At 38.1% G+C, this 17,562-nt stretch overlaps 1 protein-coding gene across 5 annotated transcripts in view; it reads left to right on the plus strand.

The window, feature by feature from the left end:
- The window catches only part of LOC131439540 (cadherin-87A), a 764,232-nt gene that overhangs the window by 684,085 nt on the left and 62,585 nt on the right, over window positions 1–17,562 (plus strand). For all 5 annotated transcript variants that reach the window (XM_058610700.1, XM_058610709.1, XM_058610716.1 and 2 more), the window contains 2 exons: window positions 5,064–5,517; window positions 5,596–5,700. In XM_058610700.1, the coding sequence (XP_058466683.1) occupies window positions 5,064–5,517; window positions 5,596–5,700 (559 nt within the window). The remainder of the gene's footprint in view (window positions 1–5,063; window positions 5,518–5,595; window positions 5,701–17,562) is intronic.

The raw sequence follows: 17,562 nt of genomic DNA on the forward strand, positions 1-17,562 counted from the left end.
AAAGAGAAGAGCTCTCGTTGAAGTTGTCAGTGCGAGGGGAGAAATTTTGCTTGCTCTTCGTCACACAGAGGAGATGGACATCTCTGTTCTCATGTCATGACTGTTTGCAAACTTGTATAAAATCAAAAACTTTCATTGGTATAAATTACCATCACATATTCAATTTGTAAACAGTTATGCCAAGTTAATATAGATCTAAGTGTGGCAACCCTGAACGCCATACAAAATTGAACAAAGCACGGTATGTGCTTGGCGGTGGTGTATTCTTCTTCCGTACCAGCACGTACCGATGCGTACCAGTTTTGCATAATTTTCTATGACAGTTTGAAAGTTTTGATATTCACCGCCCTATAATTTCGGATGAAATTGCACACTTTCTTTTAAGATACTGTGAGCTTTACTTTGAGTCATGATTTGTAAAATTCGGAAACCGTAACTGAGAAATCGAAGAGAGAGAGAGAGAGAGAGAGAGAGAGAGCTTTTCTTCACTATTACCGGTGCGTTCGAAGGCGAAAACCGGGGACTAGTAGTCTCAATGTAGATTTATATAGTTTTGCCAATCAGATGAATTTACCAGTGAATTTTATAAAAATCTACACCTCGTTTCGTCTTCACTTTTGAAAAAATCCTCATGAAATTGAAATTTTTTCACTTACCTCGTTGTAATATCGGAACCAGAAGTAGGATCTGGATAAACTTCTTGGAGACTTTAAAAAAAAATCAAGACCGTTCATTTGCATCTTAGTTTGTGAAAATTGGTTAAGAAATTTCCGAGAAAATTGAGTGTGCATTTTCTCATAGATTTGCACATATTGCCTTGTAATTCCGGAACTGGGAGTCGGATAAAGATAAAATTCTATAGAGATTTATGAGACCATAAGACCTTCCGTTTGAATCTAAGTTTGTGAAAATCGGTCACGCCATCTCTGAGAAAAGGAAGTGACAATTTTTTCATGTTTTTTGTTCATATCACGCTGTAATTCTGGAACCAGAAGTTGGAATGGGATAAAATTCAATAGCGATCTTTGGCACCATGAAACCTTCAATTGAATCTGAGTTTGTGAAAATCGGTTCAGTCATCTCTGAGGAAATCGAGAGACATTATTTGTAACATACACCCATACATACATACACATACATACACACACAGACATTTGCTCAGTTCGTCGAGCTGAATCGAATGGTATATGACATACTGCCTTCCGGGCCTCGGTTCAAAAATCGGTTTTCACAGTGATTGTATAGCCTTTCTATATGAGAAAGGCAAAACATGTAATCAAAGTAAAATAAGTTATATAGATTCATACTGATTTTTCTCTCTACCACCACCACGATACTAGATGGAATATGGAAATGCAGTGCTCACGATGTAGCATCACTGATTTGATCAGTATCTAACGAGGAAAACATATTAGAAAATTGAAATGCGAGTACAACTATGTAATGAAAACTGCGAAAAGGTTACCGCAGAGACGGGACTCGAACCCGCAGTTAGCTCCTATCCGGGGAAATTGTTTTGCTAATTAAACTACCGTTCATTTGAAAACACAGATAGCTTTAACCACCGTCAGTTCATAGTTTATAGTGGTGGTGTGATGTGATGTGAAGTGAAGCCACCATCAGTTCAAGGACTTGCCAGTGGATGCGGGTAGACTTACAGTAGCCCCGATATGACTCATCCATTCACCTTCTTACTATAGCTGTTACCGAAAAGCGAACAAAAAGGGTTGGGCGGATTCGTAAGTAGAGTCACTTACTCGTATTCCGCGGGAATAAAAGATGCTCTTCCAACCATAATATCCAGTGCATGGATGAAGCATATCGCTATACTTGCTTGAACCCGCCTGATGGTTTGTTTGAGAAGGGCGCGTCAGACTCATTTCAAACCATCAGAAGGAAACAAGTTTCCTTTAAGTGACTTGGGCTGGCTATCCACAATCCCTCGTCCAGTCATCAATTTGTCCGATGCCCTGATGCTCCCTCCCCTTTACGCCCCCGTGCAAAATGTTTTATATTGATAAATACAATGAAACATAGTGTAATGAAATTAATATAACATAAAATGATATAATAGATTACAAAATAATATAATATAACAGAATATAATATATTTTAATTTAATATAATATAATACAATGTTATATAATATAATATAATATATTATAAAACAATATATAAAATAACAGTTAATGTAGAGTGTCAGTTATGCTCTTCTATCTTCGCAATACTGCAGGAGGTAGAATATTTCTTTTCTAATAACAATAATATCCACATCTATAAAAATAATATATAATATAATTATTGATGACAAATTAATAATAATAACAATAAATATAATAATGAAAATAATAATAAAATACAATATAATATAGTACAATGAAATATATAATAAATAATAGAATGAATAACATGATATGTTGCGATATGCTATGATATTATATTACTTCAATTTATATGTCATTTCTCATCCTCTCATTCTGTCATCAACGCATTCCATCGACCAATTGTCACCACAGACACACGTGTAGACATGAAACAGGAACCAGTGAGAATCAAGCTCACCTTGTGACGACCTTGATAGTTAGTTAAAAGATTACTTTAAAAATGATAACTGATAAGGAAAACAAATTTATATTTTGCGCAGAGGTACGTAATACTACTCATAATAAACCCTATAATATAATATAATATAATATAATACAACATAATGCAGTACAATATAACATAATATAATAGAATACAATATAATATAATAAAATATAATATAATATAATACAATATAATATGATATAGTGCAATGCAGTATAATACCATATAACACAGTATATCATAACATGAAATAGTGTAAGACGATAATATATGAAACAATATGCTATGATACAATATAACAGTTAATGTCGCAGTGTAAGTTACGCTCTTCTAATAATAATAATAATAATAATAGATGATGTAATAAACAACAGAATTATATGATGTAATGTACTATGATAAACATTGCACTTTAGGATGGGCTTCAACCTACAAGCCATTTCGCACCCTCTCATTCTGCTACTAACGCAGAAGGCGATAGCACCCAGTCGACGCCGTTCTATTGACCAAATGTCATCATAGACGCTCGGGGAGGCATGAGATAGGGACTTGTGAGGACTTAGTTATCTCACCATTTGACGACCTTTATAGTTTATAGTGGTGGTGCATAAAAAGCCTAATTGACTAGAAGAACTGAACATACTTCGCTGTACTCGGGCGCCACAGCATATAATTTTAGTCCTATTTCTATCAGTGCGGTAAAACTTCATTTCAATCGATTATTATTAGATGAAAATGAAATATATGGCCGTTGACTGTCAGAATATCCCTTTTCATTCATTTTACTTTTGTTGCCGAAGCTTCCAGAACTCATCCGTACTTAGTCACTTGAAGTTTTGCTTGCCCAGTTTGTCTACCTGTTTCATTGTCTTCACTGTGGGTAGTGAGCAAGTACGAATGAATAGGTATAAAAAAATTCGATAACACAAAACTCTCTCCGACCATAATGTTAAATAGAGGGTGGCGGTTCCCAATTATGTTTTCAATTATCACCAGTAAGTTAAAATCGATAATTTTCCCTGTTTGAAATGTATTGAGATCTGTTTCGAAATATTAAAAATGAAAACTGGAAGAGGGAACAATTAATTTATGTTTATTTTGTAATTGATATTTCAGTTATCATGACTGGTTTACCACTATCTTGAACCAGTTCGAATGTTTACATTAACCTCACTTGAAAGCTGCTCTCTCATTCATTTGTAAGAGATAGTTTGTTATTTCAAGAGATAAACTGACGGAGGTTAAACTGAGCTTCGGTAGAGAGAGAAACGAATGAATGAGGTCCAATCGGTGTGACGGCGAAGGTTGTGTGTTAAAATGTGAAGTGTCAGCCATGTGATCTTCTGAAGTGTCAGCCATATCATCTTCTAAAGTGACCACAGTCTAATTTTGGTCACGAACAAGCCTAAAATTATCAGTATCGGTCAATCCATATCCGAGAAAACTGAGCGATAATGAGTTTTGACGTTTACGTCACTTAAACCATTATATCTCCGGAACTAGAAGTCACAGCCATTTGATCTTCGAACTTGATCCATGACCCAATAGTAGTTTTCAAACGAGCCTAAGTTTGTTGAAATCGGTTAAGCTATCTTCGAAAAAATTAGCGGTAAAAAGGCGCACACGCAAACCTTGTCCGATCTCGTCGAACTGAGTAGAATGGTATATAAGGGTTTGTGTCTCCGAGACTTCATTCGAAAGTCAGTTTTTCTAGCAATTCTATAAATAAAGGAATGTAAAAGAATGATGTAAATCAATTAACAGCTGATTTCTTTCTAAAAGCCACGGAGGACTGACCTACCTCTTATATCGCCACTTATTTGGTTTTCTACGTGAAGTGACCACGCTCTTCTATAAGAGACTGTATCCTATCTTGTTGAACGATTGAATCCTCTTTGGCTCAGTACTTCATATCCTACCGCTGTGATCATGTTTCGTTTATTTTCGTGTTCCATCGAAAATTTCAAACCAGTTCTATCTTTAACATCAAGCATTAAACTCTACTGTGAATCACGATAAATTTCAATCTAGCTCGGTCCAGAATTTACGACTCGGAAAGTACTCTGCTCTACCAATCTCTATGGGTAGGACTGGTACGGATAAATAGAATTAACGATCCGTATAGGTTCAATGAATTTGTGATAAAAACTATCCTAGCAGGCAGAGGCAAATTAAGGTCGGTTGTTTGGGAATGAAAATTTATGACTCTATCGGTTGGAGGGAAATTTTCCGATTGAATATTTATTGTATTCAACAACAGTGCTTATTTGATATTGTAATATCAAATAGGCGAATTTTTTTGTTTATGCTTCATTCCAGTAACGAACCACATCATCCTTAATGTTCTCATCTAACATTAGATTAATTACCACATGTTCACGAGTGTCGGCAACAATTAGCAGACAGAAGAAAGAAGGAAGTAAGAATTTACCTAATGCTACGTGTTCATTTTTTTTTGACCCACCTCCCACTAGGTATCGGATTCAGCAGGGTAGTTTCGATGATTTTGCTATCGACAACCGAACCGGACTGGTGACGATTGCCCGCAAGTTGGACTACGACCGACGGAATACGTATCAGATGGAAATTGTGGCGGCTGACTTGGGCACACCGAGCCTGTCCGGTACCACCACCCTAACGGTGAGCATCATCAACAGCAACGATAAGGCACCGTACTTCACCCCAACCACCCAGCGGACGGAAGTGCTGGAGGACGCTCCGATTGGGTCGCTGGTGCACACGTTGGTTGCGCTGGATCCAGATGTGGCCTCGAGCGAGGCCTTAGATTACACCGCATCCGAACCCATCACGGCGGTCGATAAGAATGGCAAGGAGGTTAGCGATTCGGAAGATTTCAAGGATATGTTCACCGTCGATCGGAGTGGAAAAGTCTTTCTGAGCAAAAAGTTGCAACGGGATGAGTTTGCGGTAAGAGTTGCTAGGTTATATATTCCCATGGCGCTGCGATGGATAATTATTTTGTTTGTTTGTTTGTTTTTGAATTAGGTAATACGAATTACTGTCCTCGTGACGGACACAACAGCTCCATCGATTCAGCAGGGAGAAGGTCTTCTCATCATCACAATCATTGACGTCAACGAAGAGCCACCGGTAAGTTCTCTCACTACTTTCAGCTTTACCACGTCCACTGTCTCGCAATGATCCTTCCAATGGCAATCACAAAGACAGGCAATTTCGGTTTCCATTAAATCTCAATGGGATAAAACTTTTACCCAACTCGAACCAACCTGTCCAGTTTACTTCCCGTTCGATTGAATGAGTTCTATTTTCAGCCCGTTTTGCTCTGCATCAGTCGAACGGCACAAATTCGAGTCGGAGCACCCGGATGCAACCGAGCATGATATTCAATATGAATATTAATAATTGTTCGAGTGGATTTACCACTATCCGTGAATCCATCTGTGTTCGTATTCTGTACATGGATATAGCACATCATACTGGAAGACCAAGACTTCCCCACAGTTTCGTTTCTGAGCCGGGGGCAAAATTTTCATTACAATAATTTCTCAACACCCCACACTCGGTCGGTTGTCTTTCCGGTCGGTCGGTCGGTCGGCCGGCTGCTACGGTTGTTACCGGCATTCTTCGGGATGAACTCCTCGTCCTCCTTTCTCGTTTCACTGCCCATGGCGCCATCACCGACGCATATTTGGTCGAGCAGATGGGAATTCCATTATCCCACTCGGTAATTTCATCAGAATCCTTGTCGTGCTTGTCGTTAGTAGTGCGGTGTTATCATTATCGTGATGGACGTCATTTCTATCCGCCATTCGGCTGTGCTTGTGCTGCTCAACCCGTCGGTCAATTCCCTGTAGTCATTCCGCATCCAGGTGTAACCGAGTCCCTTATCCGATACGATGTCAACCGTGGTGTAAATGTAATCGGCGATGTCGGGTAAGATTCCCATTCGGATTACGGGTCCTCGACGACTAGCTGTGAATCACCGGATGGCGACATATTGCATTGCATGTTTTTATTGACTGATGAAAATTATCCTTCCGGTCTGAGCTTGGGAGTTAGTTAGTTAGTTGTGAACCGTGGTATGCGCAAATTGTATTTGTTTCGCTCCGCAGCGGTGTATTCTCTATTCTGCAGTATTTCTCAATTTGAATAACTTAATAAGGATATTGTATTTTCGTATCGAAAAGGTGAACCGATGTATTTGATACAGTTTTCATATCCCTGGAAAATAATTATTTTCAATGATAGCTCTCTTGGTCATACATTGAGTCTTGAATCCCTGAACAATTTATTTAATCTTATGAGGGTATGCAATAGATTTTCCGAGTTTGACGCTAGAAAACTAACCGAAATGTGCTTTATGTCAATATCCAAAAAAGCAGAAGTTCTAAAACGACCGATGAATGAAACAGTAAAAATGAAACTTGCGAAAAAACCAACTTTCAAAAATCTGAGGCTCGAATTTGCAAAATCCTCGAAATGTGGTATTTCCATAGTGAGAAACAAGAATAAATCGAATCAGTTCGTGAAAAAGTTTACGTTATTTGGATTTTACTTCGTTTGAGGTTGTTTTAATATCCAAGATGACGGCTTCCGGTTCATGAATATTCTTTGAAAACCCTTACCATATGGGTGTTTTTGGAATGGAATTAATGAGTGTATGTAAAAAAAACCTGTTTTAATCCACCTAGTGGTGTAATGATGCCTTTCTCATGCATATAATATTGTGGTATTCTATTCAAAAATTGTCTCTTCGATTTTTGAAGGAAACCAAGTGATTGTTTATGCATAACATACAGAATAAAACAGTGCTTTGATTGCGTAAGCCATCCTTAAGAGAACGAAATGGGTTCACTATTATATGCACTTCCGGCACCGCAACCCGAGAACCGGTATAATCGAAGTCGGTTCGTACGGCCATCAACTAACATGACACACAAACTCTTCTAGTACGCACCCTATAACTCCGGATTCGGAAGTCGGATCCGGATGAAATTCAGGAATTCCGTATAAGACCGGGAGACCTTTCATTTGAATATTAGTTTGTGGAAATCGGTCAAACCATCGCTGAGAAAAGTGAATGAAATCCATTTTGGTATATATGACCACTATTTCTGGTACTTCCGGAACCGGATACTGGGAACCAGGATAGCCGGAATCGGTTTGTTTAGTTGCCTACTGACAATGACTATCGATTTGTGTAGTTTTGAGACCAGTTTAGAAAAAATTTTCACGTATTTTGTTTCGCCAGTTTAAGTGACGGTGTAGAATATTGAACACACTTTACCCTATAATTCCGGAACCGGAAGTCGGATCCGGATGAAATTCAGGAATTCCGTATGGGACCACGAGACCTTTCATTTGAATCCTAGTTTGTCAAAATCGCTTAGCCATCTCCGAGAAAACCTAGTGAGATTATTTGACACATACACACACACATACATACATACATACATATACACACACACACACACACACACACACACACACACACACACACACACACGCGCACACACACACACACACAGACATTGCTCAGCTCGATGAACTGAGTCGAATGGTATATGACACTTGGCCCTCTGGGCCAATTTTCACTAGTCGGTTTTTCAAGTGATTGCATAACCTTTCTATATGAGAAAGGCAAAACGATATTTCAAGTTGTTCTGAAATACAAAATGCCGACTTCCGGTTGTTGTTCTTCGGGAAACATTAGAATGTGGGTATTTTCATTAAGGATTTGATAAGAAGATGTGACAAAATGGTCTAAATTCCTTAAAAATCATTACAATGTGGAACGAATTTGATAATTAAATATCAGAAAATAATGTATGAGGTAATTCTGAAATTCAGGTGACCAATTTATTTATATATTTTCCGAAAACCCTTTCGTTATGGTTATTTTCGGGATGGTTTTGATGAGAAGATTTATAAAAACGGTGTTTAAGGTAGTTCCGAAATGAAATATGGAGATTTTCGGCTGATCGATATTTTCAGACAATCATTACAATATGATTATTTAAAAAAAAGATTCGATGAGTAGCTACCGGAATACGAAGTTTTGTCATTTTTTCAGAATCCTAGATGACGACTTTCGGTTTGTTTATATTCCTTAAAAACTCTTGCTATTTGGGTATTTTCGAAACGGATTTGATGAGTAGATGCCGAAAAACGATATTTGAGGTCATTCTGTTATTCTAGATGGCGGCTTCCAGCTTTTTTTTATTTAAAAGATATTTTTTATTCAGGCCTATTTGCGTACAAGCTTTACGTGGCCGATTGAGCCGATTTTTTAAATAATTTTTTTTGAGTAGGATCTCGTTGTCACCCTTTTTCTAGAAGGAAAGGAGCTTCCATTTTCCTCCTGCGAGGGTTGAGGGGCACTTCGTTCGTGGTTCGTCTCGTCATCCATTGCCGCATCGATGGTATTGTTGTCGATTTCCGTCTTCTTTTCGTTACTAGTTGCTGTAGACGTACCTTGTTGTATATTGGTTGCAATTGCTGGTTGGTTGGAGGGTAAGTTGTTAACTGCAGCCGGTGTACTTTGTTCTATAGAGGATACTGATGGTTTCGTTGAAGGGGATGCTTCATTGTTGTTGGTGGCTGTCACAGGTGTACTGGGGTTGCTTGGGGTTTGTGTGAAGGAAGTACCGTTGTCCTTTGGTGTAGTTGTCTCCTTGTCCAGTTTCTCACATGGCTTACCGTAGTGAACAGCTTTTTGACAATATTGCCACGTGGCCATCTGATTGTCATAGGTAACAAGTGATTTGCACGGAATTCTTGTATCTTGACCGAAAATCACATAAGAAGGTATAGGCCTCTTCAAGTGTATGCGTAATAAACGTACGCCATTTAGAATACCGGGGAAAAAGTTCTTCCACTTTTCATTTTCGATAGAGAGAATGTCTCCGTATTGGGACATAGTTTTGCGAATATATGAATCGGTGACGCTTGAGGGAAGATCATGCACACGCACTTCTATAGCACTATCTTCCATATATACTGGAATGTTGTACTTAATGTTCTCGTGTTCCACATAGTGCACATTGTTATTTTATTTTGCGAATTGAATTGCATCCAACTCTTTATAAAACTGGATGTAAACAACATTATTCGTCTTATTGTATTGAAGTAAATGTACACGTTTAATCTCAAGGTGCATTTGCTCCTCAAGCAAACCTTCAAGTTCTCGTATCGAAAGTCGAATTTTGTACTGCCTGAAGTCAACAACAATTGTATTCTTTCGTGTCGGCGGTAGCTTTTGTTTGTTTGGTTCACTCATTTCGAGGTCGTTCTATTGTTCACTACACAATACTGTACTTGGTTTCTTCTATCCCGAACGTAAGCGGTTTTGTTTTATCGACTGACTTGGATGAGATGTGAAACCGAACTGGCGGCTTCCAGTTGTTGATATTCCTTTAAAATCCAGCCAATATAATAAATTTCGAGACGATTTTGATGAGAGAAAACGGTGTTAGGAGATAGCTCCGAAATCAAAGATGGTAGCATCCGGCTAATCGATATTTCTTGAAAAAATTACAATTATTTACTAAATCATGTCGATGGACTAACAACTTTGGAAAATAGATTGTCTGAGTTGAAAAATAACATTTGAATTGACAAAAATTTCCGGTTATTCATGGGTTTACCTTCACTTGCACTGACGATATTACCCATGTAGCATTAATAACCGTATCCCATGGGTCAGCAGACTAAATTTGACAGCACTATCAGTCGAACTAGGATCGTGATGGCCAAAATAGTGAAGCAACTCCGTTCATAAGTGTGCGCGTTCAAAGAACGAAAGCGAAACGAAATTTGATTTGTAGAATAGATGCCGTAATCCGATGTTTTGGGTCGTTTCAAAAACCTAGATGACAACTTCTGGTTGACCGATAGTCATTGGAAGCTCTTACGGTAGGCATATTTTCAGAAAGAAGTGTGCATATTTTGACGGAAAGCAGTGTTTTTCAGTTGTACTAGCATAATTCTTTTCAAAAACATGAATATTTGGATTGAAAGAAACGACATCATTTTCGTTTCATACAAGGAATCAAATCCTAAAATAATCATATTGTAAGAGTTTTCAAAAAATATCCATGCATAAACGGTTTTAAAAATATTGATAATCCGGGAGTTGCTATCCCACATTATGAAATAAGTACGAAAATCGTTTTTCGCCACATGCAATTCAAACCCGTTCTGAAAATACCATAAACAATGTAATGGTTTACAAGAGCTATCAATAAACCGAACGTCTCCACTTTAGATTTCGAAACGACATTTAAGGGCTGAGGACAGTACCGTAAAGTGGTTGTTTTTTTTTGCTATTTTCCCGTTTCAAATTAAATTTTCTTGGAAACGGTGCAGAATGTAGAAAAAAGTCTAGATAATTTAGTTTAAATGCGATTAGTGCATAAAAAACACATATGTTATTGCGATAAAATAAAGTCTTATATTTTTCTGTGAAACAAAGTCAGCGAACACACAGACGTTTTATTGTATATAAACACATTTATTGTTTCGCATTCGATCTTTGTGAAAGTTGAATATTTTTTCATTATTCATTGGAATCCATGTAATGTCCAACCCATACGATAGATTTATGTGATAAAACTTATCATCAAAATAATAAAATGTTTGCTGGCAACCCGGTATAGTTTGCTCATACACGAGAGAGTACAAGATAAATACGATGCGCAAAGGGAATTGAGCGAGCCACGTGGTCGATTTAAAACTCAACACGCGACCCTCTGTCCTCAGACCTTAATGTCGTTTTATAACATCTCCTCATTATATCAGTTTCGAAAATACCCATTTTGTAAGGGTTTTCAAAGAATATCAATGAACCGGAAGTCGCCATTTGAATTTCAGAATGACTTCAAGCTTTAGATTCCGGCAAAAAAACATTTCATTGTATATTATTTTTACATTAAAAAATCAGTCTTGATTCAAATTGATCTTTCCGATCGTGCAAAACCAGGGGTTCGCCATACGGAACACATGTGTAAAGTTCCATACAAATCGGAGTATGTGAAGTCTAGTGACTTTTAAATCGTTTCTGGAATTTCTCATAAGTTAGATTTGCCAAGCGCTTAAAATCCTAATGAAATACCTACGCTATGTTTAGGGGATATATTGAATGTATTGCAGAAAATGGAAAAATCAAATTTTATCCATTATTGCGTTCTCCAAGATTAAATTAAAATAATTTGCTATCACAACAGCTAGGAAAGGGAAGACTAATGGGAATACAAAATTACAAATTAAATGGCATTTTCTGGCAGTCAAACTGAATAAAACGTAAGCGGTAACACACACAGACATTGCTTCATCGAAACAAAAACAACTATTGTCCAATCGCGATCTTTCATTTCTTTGAGATAGCGGCGGTTTCAAGGTTCTTCATAAACGGCGTTGAACAGGCTTTGTCTCCATTCAACACCATTGTTTCGCTCTGTTGTGTTGTGGTTGTTCGCGACGAGCTTCGTTCGTTAAGTTAAGTTAAGTTATTTTGGTGCGCATCCAATCGCAACTTCACAATATAAATTTGCAAATTGATCTGCACCTAACAGGAAAAACAAATTGGGAAAATTACATGCGAATGCAACTGTGTAATGAAAAAAAATTACCGCAAAGACGGGACCTAACCAGGGGAATTGTGTTACCAATTGAACTACCCTGCATATGAAAACACCCAATTGACTAGAAGAACTAAGCATGTTTCGCTTTGCTTGGCCACCACAGCGTTCAGTTATAGTCCTTTCTCTATGGAAACCCATCCAACAGAAAACAAACACACACCGCGTCACAAGTCTATCTTCGCTATTCTGATTGGCCGTCGGAAACTGATTCGAGATTTTTGTTTTTGTTTCTTTTGCTGCTTATGGACTAGCTCAAGACGGCTCTACATCTTAATAAGACTTAAAACAAATCATTAAAAATATTAAACTTTTTCGGTCCTGCTATAGCTGATTATTATTATTTGAGTTTTTCTAAAGAAAATTAAAAATCAACAATGCGTCTCCATTAAAGTTGTATTAGAATTTTATACATGATGCATAACTACTACAATTAGGCACCATGCGTTTCCTTCTAAAAGAACTTCAATGGAAACGTATGATTGATTGCTATTTTTTTTTATAAAAAATAAAATATTGTGGTAATTTAAATTTTTAAAAGTACGAAAACGACTCAATAATTGTTTTTGTTTTATATCGTTTATTTATACCCGACTTTAACCTAATTTTGGTCGTTCACCGGGTTTGTATCCAAAAGTGAGGTGGGTGTGAAATCATGGGGAGAGGGGGAGGGAAGGTATTTGTAAATTACAATGTGTTATTTTACAATTATTATTTATCAGAGGTTCTAGTCGAGTTTTGATGGCCGCGGAGTTCTCTTTGAGGGGAAATTTTACATACTTACTAGTCTATAGCCTTTTACATGCAGTTTAGAGGCTCATGTTCTCCTGTGTTCCGAAAAATGTAAACTCAAAGAATTAATTACGACTATGAAAATTTGCAAATAAGTTCTTACTTATCTATCGATTTAAGTTTGAAAAAGTCGAGTTTTTCATGGAGTCCCTTTATGCCCTAAAAATTCAACATTTATAAGTTTCCCACACACTTATGACAAGTGGCCTAATTAAATTGATATCAAAACGAAAGCTTAGATAAATGACAGAGGATAAATAATGTTGCGCCTAGTTGTGTTTGGGGCTCTCGCACATAATACATGTAGCACAATTTGTGGAACAGTTCAACGGATTAGAAGATATTAAACTAACTCAAAATTCTTTCATTAAAGACCTTCGATTAATTTCAACATATTCCTTCACACGAAAGTTCTTTTATCTACAGGGTGGGCCATTCTGAAAAAAATATATGAAAAAAAATATTTTCATTTCGATTATAATATATTTTGGTTCGAGAGATATTTGCAGCAATTTTTTGAAAATGATATCACGTAATTGGTCATCTTTAGACTTGAGTACAAAACGTGCCCTTTTTTCGGCGTTCTCCATCGTTTTGGCCAATGTATCGGTCGATATGGCGGCGATTTCACGTCATTTATTGTCTATGGTTCTTGGATTATCAGCGTATACCTTGGATTCGAAATAGCACCACAAAAAAAGTACGGTGGTGCCGAATTGGGTCTAGAGGTCAGTCAAAATCATCGTTTTTCGATATGACTCGTCCGAGGAACAATGATTGTAACAAATTGATTGTTAGTCGAGCTGTATGGCATGTTGCTCCGTCCTGTTGAAACCAGTTGCTATTCAACTCATTCACGAACAGTTTCCGTTGTTCTGTCCAAAGTTATTGGGTTGCCCGATGTTTACACTTAAAATGGCCCACTCTGTATATCAAACAAAAATCACTTTGAAGAAGATAGACGAATAATAAGAAATGAAGAATCGTATTGTTCAGATGAAGGACTCGAACAAACAAGTTTCTCAAATCTTGATTTGACATTAAGCAACCGTGTTACATGGTTAAACTACTCTCGAAAAAAACAACCAAATCTAGCAAAATGCATTTATACTTGGTTTTTCGAAATCGGCGGATATCCAAAATCCTTTTTAAATAATGAAAGCCATTTTAGTGCTGAAAGTATTTTTTTAACTATGTTTTGTGGCCATTAGGTTTTTCAAATGTGTTTTTAGTCCCTTCAAAATATGGAAAAGGATAGATTCGATGCTGCTTGAATAAGGCGAAAAGCTAGAACTCTGTTATGTTTTTGAAATCGTTGAAACCCTGCCAGCAATGCTTCTATTCTAAACTCAGCGTCTTAGTATCTCTTAGAATATCTCGAAGTTCATCAGCAATTCTTGAAATCGTGGTAAAATTTACTGCTTCAATCGGTTTTTGTAAATTTCAGTTTCCATGCCGAGCTCCAAATCTCAGTGAATGCCAGAATAGGAAATGTTTCCAGTGGGAACTTCTAAAGCTCTGAATGCCCTTCTAAAAATAGTCATGGTTGTTATGAATCTACTTAATCGTATACAAGAAATTGTATGTAATAAACGATTATTAAAATGACAAAAGTAATCCCTGTCTCTAGCCAAGGAAAGCCAATTTAGTCGAATATTCATATACATAGTCAAAAACTAGACAACACGGAAATTCGGCACAAACGCCGAGCCTTCACTCCAATCGATTCCCAAGGCAAAAGTGCGCCGGGAAGTTCGCCTGTTAAACACTGCTAATTACCTTATCATTTATGCAAATTGTATGCCAGAAGGAGTTGACGCGAAATTCGTTTAGTTACAGCTGCCGAATCTGCCGAGGGGCGGCTTGAAGCTAACAACCACCGTGCCCTGCCTGAGTTGATGGAAGCTTTTCATTCATTTTCCGTTCAAGTCGATTTTGCCTTATCCTCGAAGATGATAGTTTTCACGTTGCTATAGATTCTGCCGACGGATTAAACGGAGCAAGCGATTGATTACGTAAAGGAGGTTGTCCGGGGCAAGTTTAACCATGGTTCGCTTGAAGCTGAAGTTGATTGATAGTATGTTTGGTCACTTTTTTATGGGAAATTTTTCAACCAAGATTTGTGTTAGAATTACCCCTATTTTGTTCCCTTCAGTTTTGAGTATTATACAGAATCTTTTTGAAATTTCGATTTATTATATTAATTTTATACTAGAAAATTGTTTTTTTTTTTTTTTCAAATAAAATTTTTATTAGGCTCATTTGCTTTAGCTTAACGTGGCCGATTGTCTTGTTGTTAGGGAGAGAGAAAGGGATGCCGTATTACGGGGCGGCATACTCCCCAGTTAGTAAGGGGACATAGGGAGGGTGGGACCTACACAGTATTGAATTGAAATTTGAATACATCATTGGTTTGTGGCATACATCTTTTAGACACATTTTGCGTTCGATGAATCTTCATGTTTTTCAGCTTGTAGCAATGAAGAGATTATTCTGGATTGGGATGCTTCGTTGGTGTGTTCTGACGTTGATGTGACGTTTTTGGGTAGCTTCCAGCAACTCAGTCAGTTCAAGGCAGGTGCATGCTCCGAAGCATCGTTTACACAGGCCATACTTCCAGCAACGTAAAGAAGAGTGCGGTAGAGCTGTAGACGAGAAAGAGATAGGGAGAGCACTAAATTTGAGCATTGATAGTTTTCAAGAAGTTATAGATGAGAGTCATATAAGGAAGATTTCGAGTTGCCAAGACGTCGCGGACTGGTACGAAGGGTGGTATACCTCGGGCCCGAAGGGAACCTATGAGTTGGGACCTGGCATCACAATACTCGACACATGTCCAAACAACATGTTCGATGTCATGATAACCCTCACCGCAAACGCAGACACCACTCTCAGCGAGCCCCACACGACGGAGATGCGCGCTGAACATATAATGATTAGACATGAGCCTTGACATTACACGAATAAAGTCTCGGCTCACGTCTAACCCCCGGAACCAAGCTTTCGTCGATACCTGTGGGATTATTGAGTGTAACCATCGTCCCAGAGTTCCACTATTCCATGTATTCTGCCAGCTAGCTAGAGTTTTCTGACGACAGCAACTGAAAAATTCATTGAAGCAGATTGGTCTTTCATAGATATCACCTTCTAGTGCGCCCACCTTGGCTAACGAGTCCGCCCTCTCATTGCCCCGTATGGAACAATGTGAGGGGACCCAAACCAAGGTAATCTGGTATGATTTTGCAGATAAAGCACTCAATTGTTCCCGTATTTTCCCCAGGAAATACGGTGAGTGCTTTCCAGGCTTCACTGAACGGAGAGCCTCAATGGAACTGAGACTGTCCGATACAATGAAGTAGTGATCTGTGGGCAGAGTGTCGATGATCTCAAGGGTATACTGAATTGCAGCTAGTTCTGCGACGTAAACTGAAGCTGGATCACTGAGTTTATAGGAAGCGGTGAAATTTACATTGAATATACCGAAGCCAGTGGACCCGTCTAGATATGATCCGTCAGTGTAAAACATTTTATTACAGTCGACTTCTTTAAATTTATTATTAAAAATTTTTGGGATCTCTTGAGGGCGTACAGGATCCGGGATTCCACAAATTTCTTCTTTCATGGATGTGTCGAAAAGCACAGTAGAATTAGAAGTATCCACAAAATGAACACGATTGGGAACAAACGAAGAAGGATTTATATTCTGAGCCATGTAGTCAAAATACAAGGACATAAAACGGGTTTGTGAATTAAGCTCGACGAGCTTTTCAAAGTTTTCTATCACCATCGGATTCAAAATGTCGCATCGGATTAGCAGTCGATATGAGAGATCCCAGAACCTGTTTTTCAACGGTAAGACGCCCGCCAGCACTTCAAGACTCATCGTATGGGTTGATTGCATGCAACCCAAGGCAATACGTAAACAACGATACTGAATTCTTTCCAGTTTAATGAAATGAATATTCGTAGCGGAGCGGAAACAGAAACATCCATATTCCATTACTGACAATATCGTCGTTTTGTACAACCTGATCAGGTCTCCTGGGTGAGAGCCCCACCAAGTTCCGGTTATTGTACGAAGGAAATTGATTCTCTGTAGGCATTTTCGTTTCAAATACCTAATGTGACATCCCCAGGTACCTTTGGAATCGAACCAGACCCCGAGATATTTAAATGTGAAAACCTGAGCTATGGTTTCACCCCCTAGTTGAAGCTGTAGTTGCGCAGGTTCTCGCTTCCTTGAAAATACAACCAGCTCAGTTTTCTCCGTAGAGAACTCGATACCCATTTGAAAAGCCCATGTCGACAAGTTGTCGAGGGTATCTTGCAATGGTCCTTGGAGATCGGCAGCTTTGGGTCCTATAATAGACACAACACTGTCGTCGGCAAGTTGTCTTAGCGTGCAAGATGTGTTGATACATTCATCAATGTTATTTACGTAAAAGTTGTATAAAAGGGGGCTTAAGCATGAGCCCTGAGGAAGACCCATGTAACTGAATCGCTTTGTCGTCAAATCACCATGCTCAAAATGCATGTGTTTCTCGGACAATAGATTATATAA

The sequence above is a fragment of the Malaya genurostris genome, chromosome 1 (genome assembly GCF_030247185.1).
Source record: "Malaya genurostris strain Urasoe2022 chromosome 1, Malgen_1.1, whole genome shotgun sequence".
In the NCBI taxonomy this organism is placed as follows: Eukaryota; Metazoa; Arthropoda; class Insecta; order Diptera; family Culicidae; genus Malaya; species Malaya genurostris.